Genomic DNA, 27,561 nt, shown 5'->3' on the forward strand with positions numbered 1-27,561 from the left:
TTAGTACACTTCCAAGTTTTGTCATTTCGGATTACAAAATTGAGTGAGCCCTGTACCTCAAAGTCCAAGTCATTAATGTACATCAATAAAACAGTGGTGATCCTATTTGAATGTTGGGGAACTCCACAGTATATCTCCCTCCAGTCTGAAAAGCAGCTACTTACCACAACTCTCTTTTCTGTCTTTTAGCCAATTTTGTATCCATGCTGCTACTGACCTTTTTATCCTCTTGGCTTCAGTTTTGTTAATTAGCCTAATTTGTACTTTAACAAGTGCTTTGAAAGTCCTTGTGTGCAACATCAACTGCACTGTCCTCGTACACTGTTACTTGATCAAGAAACTCAATCAAGTTAGTCAAACATGATTTGCCCTTAACACATCCTTGCTGGCTCTCCTTTATTAGTCTATGCTTATCCAAGGGGCATTTAATTTTCTGCTTGATTATTGTTTCTAAAAGTTTCCCCACTGCAATAAACTGGCCTGTAATTGCTAGGTTTATTCTTCCCATTTTAGAACAAGGGTACCATTTGCAACCCAACAATCATTGGGTACCATCCTGTCTATAAGGAGGATTGAAAGATTGGCCAGTATCTGAAGTTTCCACCCTCAATTCTCAGCAACCTAGGATGCATCCCATCCAGACTGGGCAACCTAGGATGCATCCCATCCAGACTGGGTGACATCTATTTTAAGTACTGCCAACCTTTCTAGCGTCTTCTCTTTATCTATGTTTATCTTGACCAATATCCTAGCAATCTTCATGTTTACCATTGCTTTGATGAAATCATCTTCCTTTGTGTACACTGCAGATTACTCATTTAGAGCCTCAACCATGCCTTCCACCACCAATAGTCCCTAATCGGCTCAACTGCTACCAATTCTTTTCACTTAACGTTCATATCCCTGTGGAAGACCTTTTGGATTCGCTTTTATGTTATCAGCTAATCTATTCTAGTACTGTCTATTTGTCCCCCTCCTTCACTTCTGTTCTTTTATGTTTAGCCTTATTCTGCTCTGTAATATCAAACTAACTAACTTCTTTCATGCATCCCCTTTTTCTGCTCCCTCCTGCTCTCTAACTCTTTTTTTATTTTCCAGGGAATTCTTCTTTAGTTGCCCTCCCTTTCCCCTTACCTAGATTGTACCTGAACATCTCTTTAAAGGTATCCCTTTGCATTTCTGCCTGCAGGTCTTTGCCAATTTGCCTGGGCCAGATCCCTCCTCAGTTTGCTGAACTTAGCCCCCCTCCAGTTAAGGATTTTTATTCTAGATTGCTCTTTGTCCTTCATTGCTAAATCAAACCTTAAGATACTATAAAGATCCCAACTGACATTCTTCACTTGAGCCACTTCATTCCCCAGTACTAGATCCAGTAATGACTCCTTCCTCATTGATTAGGAAATATATCAATCAAGGAAATTCTCCTGAACTTTTCAGAAATGTTTCCCTTTCCCTGCTCCTAATATGATCACTGTCCCATTCAATATGGGTGTAATTATAAGTATCTCATTATCATTACCCTATAGCTCTTGCACTTCTCAGTAATGTTTTCACAAATCATACTTTTAATTTATGGGATGTGGGTGTCGCTGGCTAGGCCAGCATTTATTGCCCACCCCAATTACCCTCCTCTACATCCTTCCCACAATTTGTTCTATGAAATTAAACAAGAATCATAATAGCTTCTTTGTTTCTCAAGGTTCCATAAAATATATGATTATATTGAAAGATCACTTAGAATAATAGCAAAGGCCTGACTTTACATAGATGCTCAGTTTTGTTCTCAAGCTCTGGCCACTGCATAAGTTGCACAAATGCATAAAATAGTCCTCAATGTTAATTGTATACAGGCAGTTCAGTTTGATTTTTAAAAATTTATTTTGTTTTCTTCAGCTCCCTTACGACATCACCTGGCAAATGCTGAAAGATAAATTCAGTGAATTTGGTAAGTTCACAGATCTCTTCTGAAAATGTACATTTCTTATTGGAAGGAAGCCATAACTAATTGTATCAGCCCTTTTGCTGCACTTCACAGCAATTAATTTGCATGAGAAGAACCTTGAGTCATTTGAGTGCATGGTAGCATGCTGTATAAAAGTCTTTATTCTGCCAGGTTTATGTGAAAATCCTATCCCTGTAAATTAACCCATATTGAATAGTGATCCGAGAAGCACAATTTTAAAAATATATAATTTGGTTCTTGGCATTTCCTTGTTTGCTGAATTTGTTTTTAAATACAGGATATGTGCATTATGCGGATATTAAGATGGAAAATGGGAAGTCGAAGGGCTGTGGTGTGGTTCGTTTTGAGAGTCCAGATTCTGCGGAGCGTGCCTGCAGGATGATGAATGGAATCCGACTTTACGGCAGGGAAATTGATGTCCGACTTGACAGAAATGTTTAAAATCCATTTTTAGTAGAATTTTTAAAACGACCAAACAGTAAAACTGTCCTTTTAGTGTTTTTGTTCCATTCGTTGAAGAAAATTGAATGGACAGTTTGACAATGTGCACATTGCATTTTGTTTTTATTTTGTGTGAAAAATACACTTCTGTATTAGTGATTCGATAATAAATGTGATTTGGGGAAATTTATTTATTGCGTTTTGATTATATTTTAATACTAGCTCCTAGTAATATTGCAGTGTCTAGTGTGAGTATATTTTGAACTACATCATATTGAAACTTTGCAGACATTACATGTCATGCATAAGGGAGCAGAACAATTCTGCAGTTGAACTTGCACTAACAATTCACTGGTATCCAGAAAATCTGCAATTTTTGGCATAAATGGATTATAGAATTCAAGGATTCTGAATAATGCTGAAAAAAAGATTAGTGGAAGCTTTTCATCTGCACTCATCAGGACATCTCACAAGAATATCAATATAAGGGGAAAATAATTTATACTGTATGAGAGGAGTGCTGATTGGTTGGTAAGTAGACTGTGGTGGCATTACAATGGAGAATGTACCAGTGATGGTGACTGACAGTTAACTGCCAAGCATTATTTGAAATTTAACCCAGGCAGATGGAGATGGACCCTGATTGGTCAAGGCATTGCCCTGAGGAATGAGTCAGCAAGTGGTTGTCACTTATTTTATTTAGCTAAAACACGTGCAATGTGCGTACATGTTCTTTCTGTCTGCAAAGAACAGGGCCCTGTGTATTAATATTAAGGTCTGCAGCCTTTGACATGATTGATCACGCCATCCTCCTCTCAGCACTTCTTCACTGTCTTCCTGGGTGGGACTTCTCTCAACTGGTTCCATTCCTACCTTGCTAATTGTAACCAGAATATCACTTGGAATAGAGTATCTTTCTGATCCTGCACCATTACACCTGGTGTCCCCCAAGGATCTATCCTTGGCCGCCTCGCGTATCTCATTTATATGCTACCTTTTTGGCAACATATCTGAAAGCAGTGTTAGTTTTCACATGTTGGTGCACCCAGCAATACATTACCACTGTTTTCAACCCCTCCACTGTTGCTGTTCATCTGACATCCAGTACTACGTGAGAAGAAATTTCCTCCAATTAAATATTGGGAAGACTGAAGCCATTGTTTTCGGATTTCCATTAACTCCATTCTCTAGTTACCAATTCCATCCCTGGCACCTGAGATAAAATCAGACTTTGAAACTTGGTGTCATATTTGACACTGTGATGACCCTCTAAAGACATTTGTATCATCTCAAAGATGACTTATTTCCACCTCAGTAACTTTGGCCCACCACCTCATCTGTTGAAACCCTCATTCATGCCTTTGATACCAATAGACCTGACTATTACAACACACTCCTGGCTGTGTTCTCATATTCTAGCCTCTAAATTTGAGATCATCCAAAACTCTGCTGCCCAGGTCCAAGTCGTATTCACCTATTATCCCTCTGTTCACTGACCTATAGCTCCTGGTCAAGCAACATTTTAAAATTCTCAGCCATGTTTTCAAATCTTTCCATGGCATCGCTCTCCCTATTTCTGCAACCTTCCTAGATCCCTGTGCTCATCAAATACTTCCCTCTTGAGCACCCCTGATTTTAATCACTCCATCAGTGGCCTTTGCCTAGGCTCGGGAATTCCCTCTCAACATTCTACCTCGCTTTCCAGTTTTAAGACGCCCCTTAAAGCTTGCCTGTTTAACTAAGCTATTGGTCATTGGATATGCCCTTATGGCTGTATCATTTTGTTTTAGAATGCTCCTGTGAAGCACCTTGAGATGTTTTATTCAAAGTGCTATATAAACAGTTGCATTATTTTCAACAGCAATTTATTACAATGGTGCCAGATTGATTCACTTTGTTTTAGTTATAACTTGAGAGGAATTTGAATACTTGATTTAATTAGCTAAGCAAATACCTTATGCTTAAAACAGCTATAGTCTTCAAACTGACTTCTAAAGTACAAGGTCACGGAATCCAAGGTGAAAAGTAAATTCTGTCAATTGGTAGATTGTGTGTAGGAACATTGCCAATAGAAAACCCATGTAAGTTAATACCTTTTTCTAACCTCCCCTCTACCCTCCAACTCTCACCTCTAACAAGTAGTACTTCTTAGAATAGTGAAACTGGTTGTTGGCTTGTGCAGTGAATTCTAATTTGCTGTATTATTTTAGATGAGAATTGGACCCATTTTTGGCTGGGGTGGAGTGGCACTGTGATCTGGGCTAATTCTGATTGCCTAAGGGGACGAGAAGAATTTTCCATTATATTCGCCCCCAAATAAGCATGCATTTCCCTTCTCTGGAGATTGTGTATGCTTTTGAATTGTACTAATGAGGCTTAAAACATCACAACTCTGGGACACACTGCTGGACCAGCAAGTTTTTTTACCATTACCACCATATTTTTGTATAATATTCATTTAGCTGCCTTACGTCTGATCCACTAAGTCCAAACTCTCCCCCTGCCCCCTTCCCATCCTTCACCACCATCCCCCCGCCCTCGACCAATGCTTTCATTTATACCAGATTACAACTAAGATCCTGACCACCCACCGCCTGCCTGGCTCCGTTGACGCTATAAATGGTTCTCTTGACTCAAAATCTGGAAGTCACTCCACCTCTGTTACCAATTTATGTCCCATTTGCATCCATTTCCTGTCGATCCTTGAATGTGTTGTCATGTCATCTTGGGTTCTCCAATCATTTTTGTCCCTCCACAAGCACAAAAACAGCCCTAACCAAAGGCGTAAACAGTATTGAGTGCATGATTCCTCTATTGCTGTAGCTTTTGATATAGTTGATTGATCAATCCTCTAATTGCTCTCACTTGTCAAACTCCACAGGACTGCCTTTGCTTCTCTTACCTATCCAACTGTAGCTACACCATCTCTAGAATAGCATCCTATCATCCCACTTGTCTGCTGGTGTCTCCCAAGGATCCATCCATGACTCTCCACCTACATGCTATTCCTTGGTGAAGAAATTTGAAGCTATGGAGTCAGCTGGTGAATTCCAGATCCAAATTTCCACATACTCAGCTGCTGCACTACCTCTGTCCTGGCAGACTTAATCCAATATAATTTTGGATAGGCTGAGACTTCTTAAACTGGGAAGGAGCCATTGTTTTTGGTTCCCAGTACAAACTCTCCTTCCCCCTCAACATAAGACTGTTTTTGGCTGAACCAGGCTATTCACAATCTTGGCATCCTGTTTGACCCTGAACTCAACTTAAGATTTCCTATCCCTTTCTGTCAGACTACCTGGTTCCACCTCATATTTTAAACCGTGTCATTCTTTCTGCTGCTGAAATCCCATCCAGATGTGGTTATATAATCTGGCTAAATTCTAAATTTGTTCATCCAAAGATCTGCCTATACTCATCTATCAACATTTGCTCACCATCACACTTGGCCTTGGTAATTGAATTTTTGACTTTCTCCCCAACTCCCTATACCTAAATAAAAATTTTAATTCTTAATATATCCATGGTACATGTCTCTGTTTCTAACCTCCAACCCAATCAACTCCACTCCCTTTGCTCCAAAGTCGGCATCTATACTTTCCTCTGCTAGGGTCTACTGACTGATTTTCTTCATAAATCCTTTTAACCTTTACTCATAATCCATCCTGCTTTTGCTCTATCCGTTTTCAGTGTGCTATAAATGGCACAATTTTGACAAGTAGATGAGCAGGAAGTCCTTTGTGTCCACGTACACACATCCATAAAAGTGGCAGGACAAGTTAAGTAGTCCAAATGCTTTAACTACCTTGAGTTTATGAATGGAGCATAGAATATAAAAGCAAAAGAGGTTGTTCTGGAACTTTATAAATCATTGAAGTTATTGAGGTTAATTCCAGTAGCACACTTCAAGAAACACCTCAGAAAGGGTAGAGAATGGTTAGTGGGCATGAGGAACATCAGTTGTAAAACACTTCTCTCTAGCGACTGCGTTACTAACCAGAGGTCAAATGTACTTAGCAAGAGAGCTAGAGGGAAGAAAATGTTCTTTTCCCAACTCAATTGCAGGGATTCTATAACTACTTTTAGAAGGGAGATGGACAGGTGCTTAAGGATGAGGAACATGTAGGTTTACAGACAAACTACGGATATGTGGGACCAACTACAACTGCGCTTTCAAAGGGCCAGAACAAATACGAGGGGCCGACTGACCGTCTTTTACTGCTGCATGTTTCTATAATTTCCCTTTAGTCTCTGAAGGGCGGTGGGAGATTTGCCCATGTTGAAGATGTTATATAAAAAGTTGTTAGTGGATATGAATGTTGGGTTGTACATGTTCCCCGGTTACCTTGTGTTTTGCATTGCTCAGTACTGAATTTCGGTCATATACATTTATATTCCCACAATATACAGACTCTACATTTTTTGGCGCCAACCCGTCAGCGGTTGTAACATTCCCGCCGTGGCTCGCGTGCGCTAGTTGCGTCACCGCGCCAGTGTCTGGTGTCACTTCCGCTCTGGAAGGTCATTCAGCGTTAAGATGGCGGCGGCCGGGAACCGTGGCTACCAGGTGAGAGGGGGTGCCTAGTGGGGTTGTCTAGTGGGGTTATTCCCTCCTGGGATCAGGTCGAGAGCCAGATATCCATGCGGAGACTGCCGAGGGACACCAGTGGGCACAGTGGCAGCACCAGTTGGTTCTGGCAGCGAGCTTTCCCTTTAAGGAGCATAGCCTGTGAATGGAGGGGGACGGTTCTGGTAAAGAGAGTCTTTCGAGTTGGGAGAAGTGATGTGTGAGGGGAAGGAAATCAGCACTGAGGGACCGGCGTGTCGGCGGCGGGGTTCAAAAGACAGTGTGTGGGGAAAGAGCTGAATGAGGGTTTAGTGAGTGAATGGTGCATTGAGCCGCACACCTGAGGAAGATCATCTCCATCCTGGGGGCCAGGCATGTACTGAGAGGACAGGATCACCGAGGGTTACTGTCGGGGACGTAGAGGGGATAAAAAGCAAAAAACTGCGGATGCTGGAAATCCAAAACTAAAATAAAAATACCTGGAAAAACTCAACAGGTCTGACAGCATCTGGGGAGAGGAACACAGTTAACGTTTCGAGTCCGTATGACTCTTCATCAGAACTAAGGAAAAATAGAAGAGAGGTGAAATATAAGCTGGTTTAAGGGGGCGGGGGGGCGGGTGGGACAAGTAGAGCTGGATAGAGGGCCAGTGATAGGTGGAGATAGCCAAAAGATGTCATAGACAAAAGGACAAAGAGGTGTTGAAGGTGATAGCTAGGGTCTCTAGACGAAGACTTCATCTAGCTCGGTCGCGATGCCTTTCATCGAACATCTTGGCAATATTCACTCACTGGGCTCATGCGTCAAGTGCGGAATGAAGTACCAGATGGTAGCTCTCATCTAAGTTAATTTCTGTCCCATTTAGGTATTTTTGCCTTGTATTTAATTTTTATAGTACTTTAAATAGCATTTTTCTTTCTCCATTTTCCCCTCAAAGCGACCGTGTATTTCTCCTAAATTTTGGCAGAGTGTCAGCAGGCTATTTGACCACATAGGGCATCATAGCCTGTCCTATCCCATGTATGATTATTTTTCAGCTGGAATCACAGGGCAGTGATCAGCAATGGGAACTTGGTGCTGAGGTTAGTTGTTTTCCTGTCATTTATCTTTCAGATTAGTATCAGGCACTTCAGGGTAAGCCTGGGAATTGAATTAGAAAACTTATGATCTGTATAGTCGCTGCTGTACTGGGGAAAGCTGGTGTCTGTCCCTTACTGAAGGGATTAAATGTGCAGGGACACGTGATGTTGATTGTAGTGTTTCTGGCTTATTCTATCTAAAGGGAGAGTTTAGGCACCCTTTCTCTTGAAATACTCTTGCATTGTTAATTGAAATAGAAATGTAGACTTTTTACAACACTTACCCACATGGAAGTACATGTTTTTGTTTTTTATCTCAACGCTGCTTCGGAGGTATTAATGGCAAGAGGAGACCCATTGTCTGTGAGCAGTTCCACTAATTTCAGTGGAGCAATTGTGTATCTGCACGTGGACTGGTTTGAATTCACGGACCCATTAAAGTTGCTCCAAGTATGCACAAACCAGTTGTAATGGGTCTCTGAGGAATAAATTTGTTGTTTTAAAAATGTTATTTTGTAATAAAGAATAATAAAGAAAAATTTTAAAACTGAATTCACTAAAACTGGGTCTAACAAAACATAGAAATTGCTGCCTTTGGCTGCTATCACCAACTCTGTTCCCTCATCACCAATTTGCCTCCTCCCTGGGCATCATCTCAGGCTGAACCAGACCTCAACCTCCTATTTAACTCTGAGCTAAGCTTCCAACTCAAATTCTTTCCATCATAAAGACCACTTACTTCCACCATGATATTGCCCATCTCTGTCCTTGCTTCAGCTTATGCCAATGAAACCCTAATCTGTGCTTTCGTCACCTCTATGTTTGACTTTGCAATGCTCTCCTGATTGCCTGCTGTTTTCCACCCTCCTAAAGCTTAAGCCCATCCAAAACTCTACCCATGTCCTAATTCACACTAAATCCCATTCATGTATCACCCCTCTGCTCACTGACTTAGCTTCTGGTCCACAATGCCTTGATTATAAAATTCTGCATTTTCAGATTTCTCTTGCCTGATCCCTCCCTATCTCTTTAACCACATCCAGTTGTACAATCTTTTGATAATTCCGTGTCCCTCTGACTCTGGCATCTTGTACATCCACCCCCATTTCTTTCTCCACACCATTGGCTGCTGTGCCTTCAGCTGTATAGGCCCCCACCTCTCTCCTTTAAGATGCTCCTTAAAACTTACCTCTTTTGGTAAGCTTTTGATAATCTGTTGTATTTTTCCTTCTTTGGTTCAGTGGCGATTTTTACCTGATTACGCTCTTGTAAAACACCTTGCTACATTTTACTACATTGAAGATGCAAGTTGTTATTGCTGTTGATTGCAACGCAATTTAGAGCACCGAGGGAGGCCATTCAATGTTGAGTCTTTGCCAAAGCAAACCAAAAAACATTCTAGGCCCCTTTTTCTCCCAGTAGCTCTGTATGTTCCCCCTACTTGAAATATTTACCCACTTTTTCTTTTAAAAATGCCGTGGCCTCTGTTTCAGCCACTGCCTTTGGCAAAGCAATCGGATACCTATCTTCCAATTTTTCTCTAACCCAAGCAAAACCCATTAATCCTATACTTAAATAAAAACTTCAAATGATGGAAATTCAAAACAGATTAGTCAACAACTACAAAGAGAAAAGAAAGGGTATTCTAACTTTGAGTGGTTACAGAGTCAGAATTTCAAAAGCATCCCTGTTCTTTTTACGGTTGATGACTGAACTCCTTTGGGTTCCAGCATTTGTAGTTTTGATTTCCTTTTCTATAACCCCAATTTTTTGTATTTATTCGAAGGATGTGATTGTTGCTAAAAAAGCCACCATTTAATGCCCACCCCTTATTGGCCTTGAGAAAGTGATGTTGATCAGCCTTTGTTAACTACAGAAGCCCTTGTTGAAAACATCCCCATAGAGCAGCTAGGTAGAGAGTTCTAGGATTTTGACCCAGCAATGATGAAAGAGCGATGAGATATTTTCAAGTCAGGGTATGTGTACCGTGGAGGTGGTAGCATTCGCATGTAATTTTTGCCCTTGTCCTTCTAGGTGGTAGAGGTTACGGCTTTGGGAGGTGCTGTTAAAGAAGCTTTGGAGAGTTGTTGCATTGCAACCCGTAGGGCATGTTGCTGCCACTGTGTGCTGGTGGTGGAGGGAGTGAAGGTTTAAGGTAGTGGGTGGGGTGCCAGTCAAGCCAGTTTCTGGATGGCACTGAACTTTTTGAGTGTTGTTGGGGCTGCACTGATCAAGGCAAGTGAGAATATTCTATTATGCTCTTGACTTTGCCTTGTAGATGGTAGAAAAGCTTTGGAGAATCCGGTGGTGAGTCACTTTCAGCAGAATACCCAGCCTCTGACTTGCTTCTGTAGTCAGAGTGTTTATGTGACGGGTGGTCCGGTTCTTTTTCTGATCAGCGGCAACCTGATGTATGGAGATTCGGCTATGGTAATTTCTACTGCCATAGAACCTCCAAAAAAACCTCCAAAAGCAGGCGTTAACTTATACGCTAAGTATAAAATGTGAACAGCTGGTGTGAGTGATTGCCATTTTGAAATGTGAAAATAAAATACTGATAATTCTTATTAAATTCATGTGGCAAGGTTTATTGAATTAATTACTCATACAAGGATACCTTTAACCATAATCAAAGTGTCTTAAAACCAAAAAATTAATTGCCTTTGGCATCTAACCCAAAGGCGTCATCAATTTCATTTTGATTCACTTTGGCTACAGCATCATTGTAAGGATTCCACTCTGGATCAGATGTATTGCTTTTGCTTTCAGCATCATCCCTCCACAACAAATCATCTTCTCCGTCCATTGAACTGGATATTCTGCATTTTTTTGAACAATCTGGACTGTGGTCAGGGACAGGAGGGTGTGACTGCGTGAGAGTCAGGTATCCATGGGGATCCAGAACTTAGCTTTGGAGGAGCCTCAGACAGTGCCTTTGTCCAATAGGTACAAGGTTCTTGCTCCCAGTGTGGATGAGGGCACAGACTGCAGGGAGGATGAGCGAACTGACCACAGCACCATGGTACAGAGCACCATTCAAGTGGGGGGAGAAAAGAGGAAATGTAGTTGTAATAGGGGATAGCATAGTTAGGGGAACAGATTCTGTTCTCTGCAGCAAAGACAGAGAGCCCCAAAGGCTGTGTTGCCTACCTGGTGCCAAGGTTAAGGACATCTCTTCTGGGCTGGAGAAGAACTTGGAGTGGGAGGGAAAGGGTCTAGTTGTCGTGGTGCATGTAGGTACCAACGACATACATAGGACTAGGAAAGAGGTTCTGCTGAGGGACTACGAGCAGCTTGGGGCTAAATTAAAAAGCAGAACCGCAGAGGTTACTACCTGAGCCATGTGCAAATTGGCATAGGATAAATAAGTTTAGAGAGGTAAATGCATGGCTCAAAGATTGGTGTGGGAGAAATGGGTTCCGATTCATGGGGTACTGGCACTAATACTGGGGAAGGAGAGAGCTGTCCCATTGGGATGGGCTTCATTTGAACCATGCTGGGACCAGTGTCCTGGTGAATCATATAACTAGGGTTGTAGATAGGACTTTAAGCTAATTTGTGGGGGAGGAGGTTCAATTGAAGGGAAGTTTAAAAAATCAAAAAGAAACGAGAGAGCAGAGGCGCAGTGTAGTGAAGAGGCGAACGATAATCAAAATGTGACAGGAAGGGGCAGAAAATATGAGTGGAAAAGTGCAGCAGAAATTAGAGCAAGAATGAGTAATAATGGTAAAAAGTTAAAGCTGAAGGCTCTTTATCTGAATGCATGCAGCATTTATAACAAGATAGATGAGTTGGCGGCACAAATAGAAATAAATGAATATGACTTGATAGCTATTACAGAGACATGGTTGCAGGGTGACCAAGACTGGGAACTCAATATTCAAAGGTATTCGACGTTCCGGAAAAATAGGCAAAAAGGAGGTGGGGTAGCTTTGTTAATAAAGGAAGTTATCAGTGTGGTAGGTGCAATAGGTTGTGATGTGGAATCAGTTTGGGTGGAAATAAGGAATAACAAGGGAAAGAAGTCACGGGTGGGAGTCGTCTACAGGCCCCCCAAAGAGCTGCTTCACTGTAGGACAAAGTATTAATCAGGAAATTATTGAGGCGTGTAAGAAGGGTGCTACAATTATCATGGGCGATTTTAATCTGCATATTGACTGGACAAATCAGATTGGCAGGGGTAACATGGAAGATGAATTTGGTGCATCAGGGATTGTTTCTTAGAGCAATACGTTGCAGAACCTACCTGGGAACAGGCTATTTTAGATCTAGTAATGTGTAATGAGGTAGGATTAATAAGAGATCTCGTAGTTAAGGATCCTGTAGGGGGTAGTGATCACAACATGGTAGAATTTCAAGTTCAGTTTGAGGGCGAGCAACTCGGGTCTCAAACCAGTGCTCTCAACTTAAATATGGGCAATTACAGAGGTATGAAGAAAGAGTTGTCTAAAGCAGGCTGGGAAAATAGACTAAAGGGAAGGTCAGTGGATGAGCAGTGGCAGACATTTAAGCAGATATTTCATAAAGCTTAGCAAAAATTTATCCTGGCCAAAAAGAAGGACTCTGAGAAGGATGAACCAGCCGTGGTTAACAAAAGTGGTCAAGGAGAGTATCCAATTAAAAATTTAGGCATACAAAGCGGCGCAAACTAGTGGTAGGCCAGAGGATTGGGAATTTTTTAGGAACCAGCAGCAGATGACTAAAAGGCTAATAAAGAGGGAGAAAATTGATTATGAAAGTAAATTGGCAAGAAATATAAAAACGAACAGCAAGAGCTTCTACGGGTATATAAAAAGAAAGAGAGTGGCTAAAGTGAGCGTGGGACCCTTGGAGGATGCTACTGGAGAATTGATAACGGGGAACAGGGAAATGGCAGATAACTTAAACCAATATTTTGCATCGGTCTTCAAGGCAGAGGACACTATAAACATCCCAAAGATATTAGATAAGCAAGGAGCTAATGGGAGGAAAGATCTTGTAACAGTCTCTATCACAAAGGACAAAGTATTTGACAAACTAATGGGACTAAAGGCAGACAAGTTGCCAGGACCTGATGGCCTGCATCCAAGGGTTTTAAAGGCAGTGGCTGCAGAGTTAGTGGAGGCATTGGTCAAAATATCCCAGAACTCACTGGATTCCAGGAGGGTCCCAGTGGGTTGGAAAACTGCTAATGTGACGGTCCTGTTCAAGAAGGGAGGGAGACAAAAAGCAGGAAACTATAGGCCAGTCAGCCTAATGTATGTCATTGGGAAAATGCTAGAGTCCATTATTAAGGAAGAAATAGGATATTTAGAAAAGCTTAACACAATCAAACAGAGACAACATGGTTTTGTGAAAGGGAAATAATGTTTGACAAATTTGTTAGAGTTCTTTGAGGATATAACAAGCAGAGTTGATAAAGGGGATAAAGTAGATGTAGTGTATTTGGATTTCCAGAAGGCATTCAGTAAGGTGCCACATAGAAGGTTATTGCACAAGATAGGAGCTCACGGTATTGGGTGTAATGTAGTAGCATGGATTGAGGATTAGTTAACACACACAAGACAGTGTCAGGTTTAATGGGTCTTTTTCAGGTTGGAAAGAAGTAACAAGTGGAATCCCGCAAGGATCAGTCCTAGGGCCTCAATTATTTACTGTCTATATTAATGACTCGGAGGAGGGGGCAGAATGTAATGTATCCAAATTTGCTGATGATACAAAAATAGGTGGGAAGGCATGTTGTGATGAGGGCATAAGGAATCTGCAAGGGGATATAGATAGGTTGAATGACTGGGCAAAAACTTGGCAGATGGAGTTTAATGTAGGAAAGTGTGAGGTCATGCACTTTGGTAGGAAGAATCAAAAAGCAGACTATTATTTAAATGGAGAGAGACTTCCAAAAAGTGCAGCACAGAGGGATCTGGGTGTTCTTGTGCATGAAACACAAAAAGTTGGCATGCAGGTGCAGCAAGTAATTAAGAAGGCAAATGGAATTTTGGCCTGTATTGCTAGGGGTTTGGTGTTTAAAAATAGGGAAGTCTTGTTACAACCGTACAGGGTGTTGGTGAGGCCACACCTGGAGTACTGTGTACATTTTTGGCCCCGGCATTTAAGAACGTATATATTGGCATTGGAGGCAGTTCAAAAGAGATTCACTTGGCTGATTCCTGGGATGAAGGGGTGGTCTTATCAAGAACGGCTAAACAGGTTAGGCTTTTATTCATTAGAATTTAGAAGAATGAGGGGTGACCTTATTGAAACGTACAAGATTCTGAGGGGGCTTGACAGGATAGATTTTGAGAAGATGTTTCCACTAGTGGACATAGTTACAGAACAAGGGTCACTTATTTAAAACTGAGATGAGAAGGAATTTCTTCTCTCAGACGGTAACGGATGTCTGGAATTCTCTACCACAGAGAGTTATGGAGGCTAGATCACTGCAAGTATTTAAAGAGGAGGTCGATAGATTTTTGAAATATCGAGGAGTTGAGGGCTATGAGGAGCTGGCATGAAAAAAGAGTTGAGGCCTCGGGCAGATCAGCCATGATCTTATTGAATGGCGGGGCAGTTTGAGGGGCCAAATGGCTTACTCCACCTATTTCTTATGTCCTTATGTTCTTAATCTGATGAAACTTGGTGCAGTAATAGCATCCCATGATTTGATAATGAAACCACACAAAACATCAAGCAGGGCAGCATGCTTATTTCCGCTCTATGTGAAGGTCTTTTTGCCATCAACCATCCAACTATTCTGTTTGACACAAACACCCTTGAATGGCTTGTTGAAGCAAAGGTTGAACTATGGACATTAGATCCCCTGGTAAAAGTACAATGTGGGTGTTATTTCTTCACAGGCACCTCTTCATCTCATCAGTTAGATGTGATCAGAGCATGTCCCACACTAATAAGTTGCATTCTTTGCGTAGGCCATGGGGATGCCTGTTCCACCCATTATCAATCCAAAATTTCAGTCTATCCTCATCCATTCAACCATTGTCATGGACATGCACAAAAACTCCTGCAAGGAACTTGATGTTCGGCATGGTTTTAAATTTGAAAATTACCATAGGCTTTCATTTCGTCCTGTCAACCATGCAGGCTAGTGCCACTGTGAATTTTATCTTCTCATGTCCTATTGTTTTCACTAGAACTGTTTTCGAATCTTTCCACTCCACAGTTTGGCTGCAGGGCATGTTGAAATGTATGTGTTTCATCCAAGTTGCCAATGTGACAATGGGTTCTTGTGTTTTGGCTGCTGTCTGATGATGAATTGCTGGAAACTGGTAATTTTGGTATGAGTGAGGCCTTTTGGTAATCTCTGAGCAATCTTGGTTTTCTGTTGCAACACTAGACTGTTTTGTTCTATAAAGTGGCTACACCTGTTCACCTGAAATCTTTGCTGGACTCAGTTTGATTTGGCCCACTTAAGTACATTTATACGCATTGCATTTCTGGTGATGATGTAACCATTCCGATGATTTTCGAAGACCCATGCTGATACATGGTTCTCAAGATCAGGCCAATGGCTGGTCCCTATTCTGATGGCGTATTTGGCGTTGGGCATCTTCTTCAGGGCGGATCCCTCCTCCTCCCATTCTTGCACCATTTTTTCACTAACACCAAATTCCCTTGCTGCAGCATAGTTATTCGATAAGTTAGTAAATGTTGTGACTTTTAGCTTGAAAGCCGTTTCATACTTCTGTTTGTCACTTACCATGCCATGTACTGTCTGCTCTTCGTGCACGTTTCTAAAACGCCTGTGCGTTTTCTTTGCAACACAGCCCTTGTTGCCTGCTTGATCACAGTATAAGGTAATTAGAACATATAATTCTTGGGTAAAAAATTGATGCCGACTACAAATAGGAGTGCAGGATTTCGTAGCTGAAAGGGGGGGGGATCAACTTACATGCCGAGTATATGCAAGTGCATGATCTTTGGCTCTGAAAAAAATGGGGTAGTCTTATATGCCGGGTCTACTTATACACTGCGATATACAGTATATTTTCTATGCACCTTGTGATTTTCCTTAGCACCATATAGTTAATCTGAGATTATTCATTAAGCATCATTTTATCCATAAATTCTGTGCTTTGATATAACTGCTTTTCAGTTTTTAGGAATATATCCATTTTATATCCTAGTTAATTATTACACAATAAATATCCAAAAAATGATAGTGTTCAAATAACTCATGAAAGCACCTTAAATATACTGATTTTACCATAGTAATATCTATTGCCACACAGACTTACACTTATTTACATAAGTAAATAAAGTAATGATCTTTTGTGACTATCTGAAAATGCAGCAGTCATGGATTAATACATTAAATTGTCACTCTAGATCAGGGATCTGCAACCTGCAGCTCCAGAGCCACGTGTGGCTCTTTAACATCTCATTTGCAGCTTTCAATCTTTTCCAGTTGGATAGCATTAACATGAAAAAAGGCTAGAAAATTAAGTCAAGAAAAGTAAGAGCTGTTTTTTATTTTGGGCTAAAAGGCTAATCATTATACTGCACATTAGGGTTTCAAATGATTAGTTTAACAAAAAACACCATTGTGCTCTTGTTGTGAAGCAAGTTAATGTATATAATGTTATTAGAAATTACTTTAAATTAGGCTTGTAACTCTTTTCGAGTACATTCACAGTTCTTGGTTGCCGAGAGTGGGACATGAACCCACAACCTTCTGATTCAAAGGCGAGGGTGCTATGAACTGAGCCACAGCTTACACCTCAAATTAGGCTTGTAACTCTTTCGAGTTATCAACAGTCACAGATTGTAACTCTTTCAAGTACAATCACAGTTCTTGGTTTCCGGGAGTGGGACATGAACCCACAACCTTCTGATTCAAAGGCAAGGGTGCTATGAACTGAGCCACAGCTGACACCTCAAATTAGGCTTGTAGTAGGGTCTGTGTCTGTGTGTCTTAATTGGATTAAAGCCAGCTAGTCTGGGTGCTTTGATGCATAGCTTCTTTGAGATGTAAACTGTAAGGTAGAGGGTATATTTGCATTTTGTTGAATAAACCATTCAAAGACTGTGGGTGAAATCTTGCACCTAGCTAGGAGACACCAAGCAATGTGTTTATATTACTAATAAAATTGGTACTATTGTTAGAAGAGGTGGAGTTCAAAGAGCCTGGTGATACAATGAGAATTTACATTCAAAGGGAAGGCTAGGTATATATAGAAGAGTTTTGTGTGTGGAAGTCAGAGGCATGGAAGATCTAAGCCTGTAAGCCTACCACTGTGTCTGTGAAGGAACCAAATTGAAAGGAACCTCTTTTTGAATTCGTAAGATAAAATGTGCTTTGCCTGGTGTCTGTTTAAGTCTGTGGGTTATTGTTGCCTTGGGGAGTGATTAATTTGGGGATTTGTTTAATCGTTATTATGGTAGTAATTTGTAGACATGTGTCTGTGTTTTATACCTTGTAAAATTTAAAAATGTTTAATTTATATAAAAATCCTCTGGAGGCTTGGTGGTTTCATTTCTGAATTCAGAGTTGTACCTCAAACATACCAGTTGAAAATATAGGTCATGACAGTTGTTTAAAATTTCACTCTGGGATTTTAAACAACTCAGCCTTCACCAACTGCTGTGTCATAACACTCTAAATAAACCTGCTTGAGTGGTGTAATTACACCATGGCTACAGATAATGCCTTTGATTCGAGGAACCAGTTTTATGGTTGCGACCTTTGTTGTTTCTAATGTAGCTGAGATAATAAATTATTCTCAATATTCTCCATGTGCTATGAGAAGCCATTTTTTTATCACGAGAATCAATAGCCAAAAAAAATTGCCTTACTTTAACTTAAGATGAGTAGAATTATGTTTTAAAGATGACTTTACTGACAGAACTATTGTTTAAAAGGTAGAAATAAACGTAATAATTCAGAGTTGGGTCTATTTTAATTTTGTTTTTTTTTCTACTGATACATAAATGCAATGTGTATATTTTATCTATTTTATATGTAAATTATTCATTCCACCAAGACACTTCTCGATTTACCAAGTATTTGGTTTAGAAATGTTGAATTTTTCATCTTGCAGCTCCCAATAGCTTTTATTTTAGACAATTGACTCTTCAGGTGTTGCTCTAGATCATGTGTTCGGGAAAGAGAACAACAGTCATTTTCCCCTAAGTAATGCCACGAGAGACCAACTCTCTCTATATGTAAAAGTTTTGACTGTTAACACTTGACATCCCTTTCTAGATAAAATAACTAGGATGGGTGGTTAATTTCATGCTGGTTTCTTCTGATCTGGGACAGCAATTTACCAGCACCCACAACCAATCTGCAAATATCCTTTACCATCAGCAATTAACTTCTAATTGACTTCAGAATGACAGATATACTCTTAAAAGGGACAGGCTATGTTGAATACAGCAATGCCTGAGCACAGAACAATATGTGCACGTAACATGGTTTGATGTTCCAATTGCTGGAAAGCAGCATTATCATTCAACTTGGCAAGCAACACCATGGGAGATTTACTTGCCTGCTAAATTAGCACAGCATCAACAACACCTTGAATGTAATAAAACATCCCAAGGTGCTTCGCATGAACATTTTAAAATAAAATATGACACCGAGCCACATAAGGAGATATTTGATCAGATGACCAAAAGTTTGGTCAAAGAAGCAGGTTTTAAGAAATGTCTTAAAGGAGGAAAGTGAGGGAGAGCAGGGGAGCGGAGTAGCGTGGGAGTTTCAGGTCTTAGGGCCCAGGCAGCTGAAGGCACAGCTACCAGTGGTGGAGTGATTAAAATTGAGGACGCTCAAGAGTCCAAAATTAGATGAGTGCAAACATCTTCATTGATAAGACTATACTCTGCTCCTCTCTAGAAGGCAGTGAGGAGTGTTGGAGTATGGTTCCACAGTTGTTGCCAGTCCAATTAGCTGTTCTTGAACCTAGATATTGACAGATTTTTCAGTTCAATTGGTGCAGCGAAAGCATTAGATCTGAACCGGACCTTGTCCTTATTTGATGTTCACTTAAGTACTTGGGATATCAGTCGGGACAGAAAATTGATTTCTCTTCCCTTGACTCCTAATACTAAGGCCAGCCCGTGGCTATAGAGTGACTCCACTGACCATTATGAGTAAGCTCTGTCTCCAACCTTTGGTGGAGTGTCTGGCCACTATTAAAATGTATTATGTCATCTGAAGCATTAACTATAGCATGTCATGGCCAATGAATTTAATGATAAATGATGTGGCTTCACAGAGCAGGATGAAAACTGAATGGTTTAAAAGTTTTTTTTAAAAATTGTGAAATATGGTGTCTCAATGTGCTATGTGTTTTTTGCTCAGTATCCTGATGAGCTTGGTGAGTAAATCAAGTATTGAAAATTTTGGAGCACTGGCATAGTCCTAAAGAAAGTGATTAGATGTTGAGGTTTTCTGTCTGGATTGTGGAGTCTGGACATGTGCTTCCTCGCATTTCTAATCCATTAGTGTCAACTGCATTTAGAAAATTGCATTCAGTTTTGCTCACCAAATTTCCAAAGCGACATTGATGAATTGGACAGGTTTAGGAGACAGAAAGAGGTATTTCCCAGAATTTGATTAGTTTGTTACAATAAAAAAAATCTGTTTATCAAAGTATTAGATAATGCATGGTTAGATTTTTTAAATGGCTAAATTATCAAACAATGGAAAGTCTTTGAAGTAAATTGAGCCAATAAGGCTTAAGGATATGATTTCAAAACTAAGAGATCAGAAACTGAGCATGTAAATTTAACTGAAATCAAATTTAAAAAAAATTAAAAAAAACCTGTCAGTACAATATCTGAAAGAAAAGATAGATGAATATTTCTGGAAGGGCCCCACTGAAAATGATAACCTGCCTTGCCATAGCCAATAGCCCTATAGTGTATTTGCAACATTTTTTGTTTTTACTCCAGAGTTTCAGCATCCAGTTTTCTCTTGGTTTTAATAAGGATTTAACTGCAAGTGTGTTTAGTAAAGCGCACTCTCAGTACTAGGGCTCCAGAGGTAGGTAATTATATTTCAATTTAGACTGAGAGAACAAAGTTCCAGCTAGAACATTAACTATTAGAGTGGGAAACATGGCACCACCTCCAAACTCCATCCAAGGTACATAGAGATCATTTTTAGGACCCTCTCTTTTATTCTGACAAGAATCAAATAGCTTTATTAGGATTGTTCAAGATTGAAGAGTGGTCTCTATGGCTCAGTACCCCGAACCAGTGAGAAACTTACGAAACATTTTCAAAACCCCAACCTTGATTCTCTAATTATTGCATGTATTTCTATTTGTGGAAATATTTATGAATCTTTCTGGAGTAGTATACTGAGATAGAATCTCCATGATTTGACTTAAGATGAGATTTGAGCTGTGTCGAGTTCATTGATATCAGCCTGAAGCATTAGAATTGGCCCCTGCACCCCTAGGCTAAGGGAGGAAACAGTCAAAGTTCCTGCTGTTGATCACTATCCAGCGATTCAATTGAAAAATACATATATGAAGATTAGATTGATTCAGCTGTGATGTCCCTGGCAATCAAATCATTGCCAGAACTAGCAATCCAGGCTCATCTGAATAATAAGCGGCTAACACACTTGGAACTGTATTCCAACAAAGTTCAAGAGCAGAGAAAACTAGCAGAAAATAAAATTTTAGGATTGATTTGTCCTTTCTCTTCAAAATTTTTCTGTGCTGCGAATTTAAACAGGTTGGTTCAGTTTGAAGTAATTGGCCTCTTGAATTAATCTAAACGCAGCAGGATCATCAATTATAATCCCGGATGACTTTCCTGGCCTCAAGTTTTATTTACTCGGTGAGGCATTCATGAAAATAGGGTGGAGAGTAGTACCTAATAGGACCAATCCAATTAGTTTTGATGCCACAGTCCAGACTATTTCATCTCATTGGCTAAACTTAGAATAAAGACATTCAGAGCCACCAATGTACAGATATTTGAAGTACTTGAATCAAATTGTCAGGAATTCTATCAAGCACTTGAAAGATTTTAATAACTTTTCTGAAGTGACAATGCTATACATGAACCTATGGCTGTTTGTGGGATATTTCTGGTGCAAAATGGTCATGGTGTTCCCCTACAGAACAGGGGTCACTGCACATGAATGCAAGTATTTCAATTGCAAAGCACTTGAGACATATTAACATAATACTTGGTAGGTTCTTTACAAATGTGTGTTGTGTTATTTTCTGGCTCACCTCATCTATGGCACTCCCCATAGAAGAAGGGGTGTTCTGTGTCCTGTTTATTCTTCCTCAACTGGCCAAAAAAAAACTAGATTAATTTGCCATTGATATGACTGCAATTTGTGATATGCTGCTCACAGAACAGCAGTAACTGGACTCAAAAGTCATTCATTTTATGTGAATTGCTTTTGGGTGTCCTGAGAGAAATGATAAGAGATGCTAAATAAATGCAAGTTCTTTCTAATTAATGTTTATCATAAATCTCTCCCCAGATATGCCTAGCAAGAAGTATTCACCTTTTGTCTACAAGGTCTCAAGTTCCAGCACTCAACAGAACTCATGTATACAGGATATGCAACCGTTCGTCTATAGACCAGTGTCAGGTAATATAAACAGTGTGGACAAGAAAAGCATACTTTTTTTTTACATTATCACCCATATCGAGATGCGACCTGTGATTGCCCAGCTGCTGCTATCCTCACTGAGCCACTGGACTTTCTGCTGCCTCAGCAACATCTGGAATATAAGGGATGGGGAGGAAGGAAACTGGCTATCGGGTTTTCTTATCCTTTTTTAATGGTTAATCTCCAACATAGTGATGCTTTACCTATACTGTGGTAGTAGTTTGCTGCTACTATACGGATAGCTTGCTGTCACTAACTGGATGGTTTACCTCTAATATTGCTGATGGTTTTCTGCCAATATGATAGTAACATAGGAACAGGCATAGTAAACCCATCAGCCCCTTGAGCCTATTCAGTTTGATCATGCGGATCTGTACCTCAATTCCATTTATCCATCTTTGATCTATGCTCTTGACACCCTTACCTAATAAAAATATCAATCTCAGCGTTAAAAATTTCAATTGATCCAACATTCACAACCTTTTGGGTGAAAGAATTCCACATTTCCATTATCGTTTGTGTGACTAAGTTGGTTCCTAATTTCACTTGTGAAAGGTCACGCTCTAATTTTAATATTGTGTCCTCTTGTTCTGGATTTCCCCCACTTGAGGAAATAATTATTTGTATTTACTCTATCTGATCCTTATAATCTTAAACCCTTCAGTTAGATTACCCCTGAAAATTCTAAATTGGAAGGAATACAAGCCAAGTTTAAGAAATCTTTCCTCAGAATTTAACCTCTAAGCCCTGGTATTGTTTTGGTGAATCTGGGCTGTACCTAATCCAAAGCTAATAAATCCTTACTGGTTGCATGCCTGAACCTGAGCTCAGTACTCCGAGTATAACCAAAGCTCTGATAATGATGGTCTGAATGCACTGAAGGGAAGGTTTTCCTCCATTATTGTAATGATTTGCCTCTACTATGTTAATTTATTTTTTTTGCGGTGCGCCGAGACAAACAATCACCAGCAGCTCCAAGAAACAAAAATTGTGCTTCCGAAATCTCTTGATATCGACTCTGCATGGATAAAGCGCAAGCGCCTCTTCCATGTGCCATTCACAGCAGAAACCCTTTTTAAATGATGCACCTGCTGGTGATTGGACATTATCAACATAAACACATGCCAAATGGCAACATTCTCGTGCTTTAATCCTATGCTCCATCTCTGTCCTTACCATACTGAGGAGCATTTGCCTTTAGGGGAGGATGGTGAAGGGAGGTACCATCTATGGAAAGACTGAGTGACAAAGCACTGATAGATTTAAAAAACCAAGTTGATGAGTTTGTGTTAAATTTTCAAATTTCTTTTTATAGGTTCGATGTTATGCATCAGAAGGGAGGAAAGGCTTTCTCTCTGGCTTATTAAATAGTATCAAACAGGAACTAGCAAAAAACAAAGAAATGAAGGATAGCATTAAGAAATTTCGAGATGAAGCTAAAAGGTTAGAAGAATCAGAGGCCCTGCAGAGAGCAAGGAAAAAATACGTAAGTTTTTTAATTTCTCATATGTTAGAGGCACAAATTTGTAATTTTACTAAGATTGAATAGTGTTTTCATTTTTCAGAAAACCATTGAATCTGAGACAGTCAAAACCTCTGAAGTTCTTAAGAAGAAGTTGGAGGAGTTTTCAGAAACGGTTAAAGAGGTGAGTCCAGCTCGAGGGCTTACCAGAAATGCCTCTAATTAGGGAATAGTTTTGAAAGTTATTTTTCTCAATTTCTGCTTCACAAATGAAGCATTCGTTGGTCTGGATTCCCTCATCTTCATTGTAACTGGTAGTGAGATGTGAGTTCCACTGGTTTTCTCTAATCCCCATAAATACTACACACAGGGCTTGACCCCAGGCTGATGGAGTTCTTAGTTGCGTTAGTCTGATATGTTCAGCCCTTCCAGTGCAGCCAATAACATTCTTGTTTTAGTGATGCTCAACTCTCGGTGATGCCTAATGAATTATTTCTTTGCATACTCAGATGATGTAGGATAATGACTGTCAACTGAGCTTTTGCCCTATTTTTTGATCCAGTTGCCCTCAGTGGAGTATTCTAATTACAGTCTCCTGTTTGGCTTTCAGAGCACAGCATTTAGCTAGTTAGGGAATGTAGGTGGCAGCCCTATTTTAAATAAGTAAAGAGCAAATTAAATATTAAAAAGGTTGCTTAATGAATAGTGTAAATTAAAATTTAAATCACTAAATATGGAGTAAGAGAGTGGATCAAAAGCAAAGATAAGCTGAACAAAAGTAAACCTTTTTTTGGCCACTCCCCTTGAGGTGATTTCTCTTGGGTCAGCAAAGGTGGTGGTGTAATTGTCTGCACTGACTCTGGGTTAGAATGGGGAAAATGAGTCAGGACCTTTGTTGTGATTCCTGCTAAAATGTGCAAGTGCATGGATGTCAGGTGAGGGCAGAGGAGACTTGTGATATGATTCACAGTCGAATAGACTCTTGATTCTGTCTCGAATGAGCAGTTAGCTGAGGTACCCAAAAAGGCTATCAGCACCCGTGGAACTATAGCTCAGGAAGAGCTATAATTGGGAAGAGAATCTTATCACCTTGCTTTCAGTATTTCTGATGGTAATAATGCCGTTTGATGAACATTTGTTTTTAGCATGTCTGTTTTTGCTATACTACAGAGTCTAGATGAAGTTGGTAAATCGGATATTGGTAAGAAAATAAGGGAAGGGGTGGAAGAAGCAGCAAAGTCAGCAAAGCAGTCTGCAGAGTCAGTCAGCAAGAGTGGGGAGAAGATCGGCAAAACCACTGCTTTCAAAGCAATATCTCAGGTAGGTAACACCACTTAAAGCAGATTACCTGGATTTGAATCTTGTTTACTGTAAGACATTGCTGTGTGCAATATTGCCTGCCATATTTACATGCATAACATCAATGACTGCACTTCAATGCAATTCTTAATATGAAGCCATGTAGGGCATTGCTCGGCGATATTTCAAGTTGCGACATAAAAGCAAGTCCTATTAATAATCTGACTACCACAAGCATCTTTGTGGGCCACATAGATATGTATTGTGGAGGCTCAGTGTCACATACAAAGTTTAAATCCATCTTCAGCATTAAGTTTCATAGACCTCAAGTTGCTGGTATTAAGAGAACCTGGTGTTCTTGGTGTAAGATTTACTTACCAATGGAACAGCAACACTAACAACAACCTTCTTCAAACTTCTAAGAACTCGAACACAATAAACCAGTAAATAAGAAATGTAAGTGCATTAAGGACTGGACTTAGATAGTGGGATGTGGACCCATGCTACAGGTTGAATATCTATGTTTAATGCCTTGTCACGGATTGCAAATTGAAACTGAAATTGAGTTATGTTATACAATAATATGATGTCTCACGAGGAGATTGTAGTGTCTCTATCACTGTTATCGGTCCTTAATGAAGAATTGCCTAAAAAGTCAAATGTTCACAGAATGGTGAACACAGATAACAAATATTTGTAGAATGACTGTCAAGCTTGCTATATTTCAAAAGGTGTGTTCTACAGGCTGTGTTACTCTAGGACTAATTTCTCTTTTTTTTCATTACTTAAACTCTTTGTGATGTTCCTTGTGGATGCCGTTGGTATGTTTAGACGCACTAAACTGTTTGATGTTGGCAAACTCCAAAAACTGGTATGGCTTGTTTTCAAGCAAACCTTTAAACAGAAGCAGAGGTCTGTAGGCAGTCTGGTCAGAACACCTTCCACCAAGCACATATGCACACATACACACACGCGCATTTTCCAGCAGAGCTCACTAATTTGTCATTAGGAGCAGGTTCCTGGTCTCACTGATTCTGTACAATATACCAAATGGGGGTATCCACTCATACACCAGGGGGCACTAATGCTCTCTTTAAATGTGAGGAGCCGTTTTCATTTTGAACTGATATGTGCGGAATTAATGTTTCAATGTCCCTTACATAAATTGGTCGAGGTTAGTGTTGATAGTTTAGTGCTGCATACAGGGCAGGTTCTTGTAACACCAATGGAGGGAGATGTGCTGAAGTGTTAAATACTGAGGTTTATCTGTGAAGGCTTAACAGATGTAGCCATTTCACTGCTGTGAATATGTGCTTTCCTTAATCAAACATGAGATGGGTGATAGAAACCTGCAGTTCAGTTTGTATCATTTAAATTGTGTGCAGTCAGGGAAATTTGTCTTACAGCCCTCCTCTAAAAGGCACTGTTTCTTATTCAGTTGGGGTACAGGTTCCACAGATGCCAGCTCCAACAACAGCAATTTAAATTTATATAGTGCCTTTAATGTAGAAGAATATCCAATGATGCTTCATAGAGGCATATTCAAAAAGATGGATTAAAAAAGAAAGATTTACATTTATATTGCGCTTTTCATGGCCACCGGACGTTTCAAAGTGCTTTACAACCAATTAAGTACTTTTGAAGTGTGGTCATGATTGTAATGTAGAAAACGTGACAGCCAATTTGCGCACAACAAACTCCCACAAACAGTAATGTGATAATAATCAGCTGATTTGGTACTTTTTGTGTGATGTTGATTGAGGGATAAATATTGGCCAGGAATCCGGGCTGGCTCCCCTGCTCTTCTTTGAAATAGTGCAGTGGGTTCTCTTGTAACCACCCGAGCAGGCAGATGGGACCTCAATTTTACGTCTGACCTGGAAGATGACACCTCCGACAGTACAGTGCTCCCTCAGTACTGCACCGGTGTATCAACCTTGGAATGGAACCCGGAAGCTTGTGACTCAAGAGGTGGGAGTGCTGCCAATTGAACCATGGCCAACCCTTGCTCAAAGCTTAGGGGGGTGAAATAGGTAGATTTTAAGGAGGGTCTTAAAAAAGGAGAGGGAGGTGAACGGCAGAGGTTTTTAATGGGGAGTATGGGGCCAAAGGCATGACTGCAAATGGTGGAACAAATGAAGGCAGGATACAGAAACAATCAGAGTTGGAGGAATATGTCAAGGAATTATTAACTTCATTTCTTTGGTAGATACATGTGACACAGAGATGTCGATGTATGTTTTGGCATTGTGATAGTGCGTGGATACAGTACATGAAAGTCTCATTATACCTCCCGCATGCTTTGCACAATTTTTATAAAGGTAAAGATAGCCATCAGAAGAACTCCCTGGTAGACCATTGTGCAGCTGAGTCATTCGCACCAAGCTGTTGAGAAATTAACACAGTAGCATTTATGTTTGCCTGATGCAGTCTGCGCACTCCCTATTGATTCCTATACACTGCCTGAACTCAGTTCGGAGAGCTTAGATGTGAATTGAATGGGTAAGGGATTTAAATCTTAGTGTGTACAGAAGTAGCGCTGAAGTTTAACCAACAAAATATCATGACCCGCCAGCATAGGACTGATAAAGTTCTTACAGCCTTTTCACCCAAGACCATTCTATCTATTAGGACAGTGGTGTCGTCCTGAACCTTAAGAGTTATTTTGGAAACACTCTCATAGGACAGCTTGCAACATCTCAGCCTCCTTGATGTTCTAAACTCCCTGTCAGTATTCAGTACAACTTTATGACTCACTCCTCTCCATGGTGTTCAGTGACCATCGTGAAGTTGGTTCCCATCCAGGGCATTGACCATTAAAAGGAGCTTGCCCAACATCTGTTGAAAATTGGGCTAAGGCTAAAAGAGATATTAGTAGCATTGTTTGATTATTATTTCAGAAGAGACTACGAAAGGAAATTGATGTACCTTGAAGTAAGAACATAAGAAATAGAAACAGGAGTAGACCATTCGGCCCCTCGAGCCTGCTCCACCATTCAATAAGATCATGGCTGATCATCTTGTGTTTCGATTTCCACACCCCCATCTAACCCCGATAACCTTTGATTCCCTTGCCTAACAAGAATTTACTGATAATTGGTAATCAATTGAGTCCATAATGAAATAATTTTATGCTGACTCCACAATGGGTGGAGTTGATGGGTAGTC

General features: G+C 40.2%; 2 protein-coding genes and 1 non-coding gene across 3 annotated transcripts in view; 2 read left to right on the top strand and 1 right to left on the bottom strand.

Moving 5' to 3' along the window:
* The window catches only part of LOC144688819 (myelin expression factor 2-like), a 36,373-nt gene extending 33,780 nt beyond the window's left edge, over positions 1-2,593 (top strand). The window contains exons 17-18 of the mRNA XM_078555786.1: positions 1,894-1,945; positions 2,241-2,593. Of these exons, the coding sequence (XP_078411912.1) occupies positions 1,894-1,945; positions 2,241-2,404 (216 nt within the window). The 3' untranslated portion in view covers positions 2,405-2,593. The remainder of the gene's footprint in view (positions 1-1,893; positions 1,946-2,240) is intronic.
* A 4,323-nt stretch (positions 2,594-6,916) lies between these two features.
* The window catches only part of timm44 (translocase of inner mitochondrial membrane 44 homolog (yeast)), a 71,542-nt gene continuing 50,897 nt past the window's right edge, over positions 6,917-27,561 (top strand). The window contains exons 1-5 of the mRNA XM_078555788.1: positions 6,917-6,971; positions 21,501-21,611; positions 22,948-23,118; positions 23,198-23,278; positions 24,265-24,414. Coding sequence (XP_078411914.1) covers positions 6,942-6,971; positions 21,501-21,611; positions 22,948-23,118; positions 23,198-23,278; positions 24,265-24,414 — 543 coding nt within the window. The 5' untranslated portion in view covers positions 6,917-6,941. The remainder of the gene's footprint in view (positions 6,972-21,500; positions 21,612-22,947; positions 23,119-23,197; positions 23,279-24,264; positions 24,415-27,561) is intronic.
* On the bottom strand, positions 22,575-22,709 carry LOC144689293 (U11 spliceosomal RNA). Its single transcript, XR_013578627.1, has one exon. It is a non-coding gene; the product is annotated as a U11 spliceosomal RNA (small nuclear RNA).

The sequence above is a fragment of the Cetorhinus maximus genome, chromosome 13 (assembly GCF_964194155.1).
Source record: "Cetorhinus maximus chromosome 13, sCetMax3.hap1.1, whole genome shotgun sequence".
In the NCBI taxonomy this organism is placed as follows: Eukaryota; Metazoa; Chordata; class Chondrichthyes; order Lamniformes; family Cetorhinidae; genus Cetorhinus; species Cetorhinus maximus.